Raw genomic sequence first — 5124 nt, 5'->3', positions numbered from 1 at the left:
TAAAACGATCTAAGAATTCTAAATTTTTGTAAGAAACTATTAGATCACTTTGGATTATTCTATAAAGAAACATACGTGTTAAATGTATCGATATTGTTATATCATATCGTTGTATGCAAATATTATTGGATATAATACATGATACGTTTTATATAAACATACGTTTGTAGAATCATTCCTTTACAAAAAATGAAAAAAGAAAAAAAAAAAAAAGAAAAGGAAATAATGTAAAAAAGAGAAAAGAAATGAAACGTGTAGATGCACACATATGTAAAGGTACATAGATATTATGAAACACATTTATTATCTTAGAAAGCTCATTAGAAAAATGATAGAACAATATCTATCGAATTAAAAGCAACTCTTAGTAATGAGAGATTGTATTTTTAGTTAATAATTAAAAATTCTAATTTTGATTTGTTATTGACGATAGATATATCGTGTTAGGTTCGTAATACACACTTTGAAGGTTCCTCGTTTAATCATGAAACACATTAGATACTTACATGTACATATATATATATATATATATATATATATATATATATATATATATATGCAAGAGTACATAGAAACGACAATAAATCGATTCATCGATATTATCGATAAGAAGCTCGATTTGGTACAACGATCTATCTATCGACGCATGATCGATGATTATACGATCTTATCTTTGTCTTCCATGAAACCTGGTGATACTTAGGCTAAAGAGCATATCGATAACGTTTATTTGATTTTATCTACTCGAATATATTTAACTCACGTTCATACACTACATATCCTATAGATAAGAATTTCGTTTTAAATTCAAAAAGAAAAAAGAAAAAAAAAATCCCGAAAAAATATCTTAGAGCTAACTTTTTGTTTGATTTGATTGATTGATTGATTGATTGATTGATTGATTGATTAATTAATTAATTGAAGAATAAAAATTGTCAAACGTCGATAGATTTGTTTTATTTGTTATATTTGAAGCGATATTAGTCGATCGTTTTAGAATTTTTAATTTCAATATTTTCAATTGAGAATAGAAGCGATTGAGAAATTAATAAATTTTTCTTTATCAATTTTGTATTTATCGTATATATACGTCTTCATAAGAATTGTCAAAATTCAAGGAAAGAAATAATTGCGATTAAGAGAGAAAAAACAAATCTGTAACATTTTTAAACATTGAATATGAAACATTATTAAAAGGACGATAAGAATTTTTGGAATTGGATAGATATTTTTTTGTTTATCGAATTTATTAATATCGACTGTATATACTATCTCATTCACTCTTGGATAACATTAAGAAAGAAAATAAAAAAAAGAAACATACAAAAAATGAAGTATAAGAATGATAAGAATTTTAACGTTCGATAAATTTTTCGTTATTAATCGATTCGCTTCGATCGATCGTTTATAATGCATTCTTTTTTTTTTTTTTTTCTTTTTTTGGAAAGAATAAAAATCGTTAGAAATTGTAATAATGCATTTTTCGTTATCAATTTTATTTAATGTATTAACGATTAATAATACTACGTTAATTCGAGAAGGAAATCTAAGAGAAGAAAGAAAAGAGAACGAAAGAAAGAATGAAATTTTTAAGAGAATGTCAATCGTTAGAAATAGTTAGATTTTTCTATATTAATCGAGTCAGTTCATCGACTACCTCGAGCACACACGCATTATTAGATGCCCTTAATCATTCTGCCTCGCCTACCGTGAAGCGAATGAAATTATCTCGCAACGTAATCCGTCGGTGCGCAACGAATTATGCAATTAATCCAGATTGACTTTAAATCGAATCGTCGGACGTTCGCTGTTTTTAAATCAAACCAACGCGTTCATTATGTGTGATCTTTCTTTGATGCATATATGTGCGCAGTATGTATGTATGTGTGATGTACAAATATACATAGAAGAGATACATTATATACATTACATAACATTACATGTGTGTGTGTGTGTGTGTGTGTGTGTGTATTATTAATCATGTTGTTTTCTGTCTTAAAAATAATAATTATATAATATAAGGATTGGACAATTAAATATATGTTCTTACAATATTTTCTTCATAAATTTGGATTTTTCTAGATATGTGATATATTGAATTATTGATTTAATAAAATTAATTAATTTTTACGTTCAATTTTATTCTTATTAGGTAGTATATTTTTTTAACGATATCTAATATACATACATACATGTGTATATTTATACATATGTGCGTGCGTGCGTGCGTGTGTGTGTGTGTGTGTGTATAATGATAAATTAATTTTTGTCAATTACAAAGAAACAAGAGAATTTATTATGAAAAATTTTGTACATAGGATCGTTTATTCTTATTGCGTGGTATACTTTGTATCAGATATTTTATATTTGATTAGATGATCAATAAGCTTTCAAAGAAACGAGTTATGCGTACAGAAGAAATATAATCGATGACTAAAGTAGAAATACGTTTCATATGCGAGTTTAACTCAACTCAGCGGGCAGGTTCTAGCGAAAAGAGATAAGGAAGCTTTAGATAACACTTGAAACGTCTATACCATATGATTTTGATCTCAGTTACGCCCAAACCGTCATAAGCTACTCTCATAAAACGCGTTTTGCTACTTGTTTAACATTAGAAAAAATCTCTGCTTTGAAAGTGTAATAACGGAGAGATAATTTTAAAAAATAAAAAAGTACATATATATATATATATATACATATAAATAGTGTACGTATCTTATCGATAAGTCTACGAAAGAAAATGCCAGGTAAAAAAAATGTTTCCTTCGCTTATTTTCTAACGCCCTATAAAAATCGAACCAATCAAACGCTTTCTAACAATTTTCGTACGATTAAAAGAGACGTTAAAAGACAAGTCACATTTGTTTTTTTTCTCGATTCGACCATTCGATGAATTTCTTCATCGTGTTTCAAAAACGAATAAAAAGTCTTTTTTAACGCTTCTTTTCTAACAATTTTCATATTGATTAGAAAAACTTTATTAGAATACATATTGTTTATTTCTTCTTTTTTTTCGATTTTTTTTTTTTTTTCGAATTTTGATAATTGACGTCTTTTGCGAATCTTATTTACTCGAGATAAATCTTATCGATCAATATCTCAATCGATATCATATTGTAAATAATTTCGAACGTAAACGAGCTGCGAATGAAATAATAAATTATTAATAGAAAATTTAGAAGAGACAAAAAATTCTTTAAGAAAACGTTTTTAGGATATAAATGGGTTCATTATCCTCGTGGTCCAGAGAGATGTCGTTGGCAACCAAATATGATAACTATCGGTAGAGATTTGGATGGTGTAAATCTCGTAGTTGGTCGTGCTCGTCATCATGGCGATGTTTTACCAGCTAAAGTAAAACCCGATCATAGCGTTGCTTATGTCTGTCATAATGGCAATGAACATATGAAACATGAATTTGAGGTAACTGAAATAATAATCTAGAAATAATATACATTTTAGAAATAATATATATTTTATCTTCGACAATGAATTCGTTAGAATGTATTACATGGTGTTCAACATCTAAACTAATAGTAAAAAAATTTTGGAAGATTGCATTATTGCGTTTAACACGTGAAAGATAATTTTAGAAAAATATCTGAAAATTTCTTAACGACGATCAAATATACTCTTTTTTCTTTCTTTTTTTTTTTTTTTTTTTTTTCTTTTTTCATTTTCAATGTCAACTTGTTACGATGTTTGTGAAAAGAAAAGAAAATGAAAAAAATTAAAAGAAATGATTTCGAGTTAATAAAAAATAAAAAAGCTTAGAAAATCTTGTCAACGATGCTGAGCATCTACAAAAGAAACGTGAAGATAACAAAAATTAAAAAAAAAAAAAAAAAAAAAAAGAAAGAATTGTTAATGAAAAATTATTTGTTCTTTAGATATATCTCCAATAGCAATATGTTAAATTTTGTAGAAATATTTTAACGTTGATCCTTGGAATAAACAAACAAGGAAAGAACGTTGAATTTCTTCGAAGAAAATTATGCTAATGATTTAACACATAAACTTGAATCCCTACTGTTTACCATAACACTTTAGAATTCTAACAGAAGGAGAGAAGCATGACTAATTAACTCGCTATAGGCCTATCTAATAATTTATTTACTCTGTTACAATATTAAAGAGGATTAGCTGAGCTTCTATATATCTATCTATTCATATATATATATATATATATATATATATATATATATATATACATACATATATTTTAAAGTAACTATATCAACTATATTCCTTATCTCTTTACTCGAGAGACTAACGAATCGATTAGTACGAGTAGTATAGGCCACTTTGAGAATATCTCTAAGCAAAGTTTAATAATCTTCGTCGTCTATTCTCTATCGATTAGATTCTAATGCCAACGGATTTCAAATGGATCCCTTCGGGTCATGGACATGTTCCTGAAAATGCTGTTGAAGCTGGTAGGACAGTTAATGGTGAAGTTCTCTTCGTTGGTCGTACTTATCATAATGGTGTCCCTTGTGTTGGAAAGGTATATATATATATATATACACACACACATATATATATACCTATATAAAACATTATTAATATATATATATATATATATGTATATATATTAATAATAATTCTTTTTCTTTCTTTCTACTAATTATTTTTTTTTTTTATTTTTTTTCTTTGTTAGGTGCAAAGAAGTCATGGGGTTTTATATATACCATATGACGGACAGGAAATACCTTTCAGACAATACGAAGTTCTCGTACAAAGTTAATCCCAATTTCTAATATAATTCGTTTAATTATTCCGGTCAGGAAATATATTTTCTTTCTTTTTTTTCTTTTCTCTTTTATTTGTTCTACCCTTCGTAACGTGATAATAATAAAAGACGAAATGAGAGAAAATTCCATCGCTGTTCCTTTTTAAAAATGTAAAACAAGATCGAAAAATCGAGAGGATGATCGACGATCGTTACGTTATCTGCCACTGCCAAGTAACTTCTAACGACGTGCTTAGTATGCGAAGAAAAGTAATTTATCATCCCCTTATTCGGGTCGGGAAACGATCTCTCTCTCTCTCTCTCTCTCTCTCTCTCTCTCTCTCTCTCTCTCTTTCTCTCTGTCACTCTCTGTCACTCTCTCGATATCT

The 5124-nt window shown here is 27.6% G+C and overlaps 1 protein-coding gene across 1 annotated transcript; it reads left to right on the top strand.

The window, feature by feature from the left end:
• The first annotated feature begins 2548 nt into the window (after positions 1-2548).
• LOC122635191 lies at positions 2549-4814 on the top strand. The gene is made up of 4 exons (XM_043825117.1): positions 2549-2750; positions 3218-3426; positions 4367-4510; positions 4664-4814. The coding sequence occupies exons 1-4, from the start codon at positions 2744-2746 to the stop codon at positions 4748-4750; spliced, it is 447 nt and encodes a 148-aa protein (XP_043681052.1). The 5' UTR covers positions 2549-2743; the 3' UTR covers positions 4751-4814.
• The last annotated feature ends 310 nt before the right edge of the window (positions 4815-5124 follow it).

This window comes from Vespula pensylvanica, chromosome 17 (assembly GCF_014466175.1).
Source record: "Vespula pensylvanica isolate Volc-1 chromosome 17, ASM1446617v1, whole genome shotgun sequence".
In the NCBI taxonomy this organism is placed as follows: Eukaryota; Metazoa; Arthropoda; class Insecta; order Hymenoptera; family Vespidae; genus Vespula; species Vespula pensylvanica.
The sequence above is the reverse complement of the archived record's forward strand: the minus strand, read 5'-3'. Positions and strand labels throughout refer to the sequence as shown.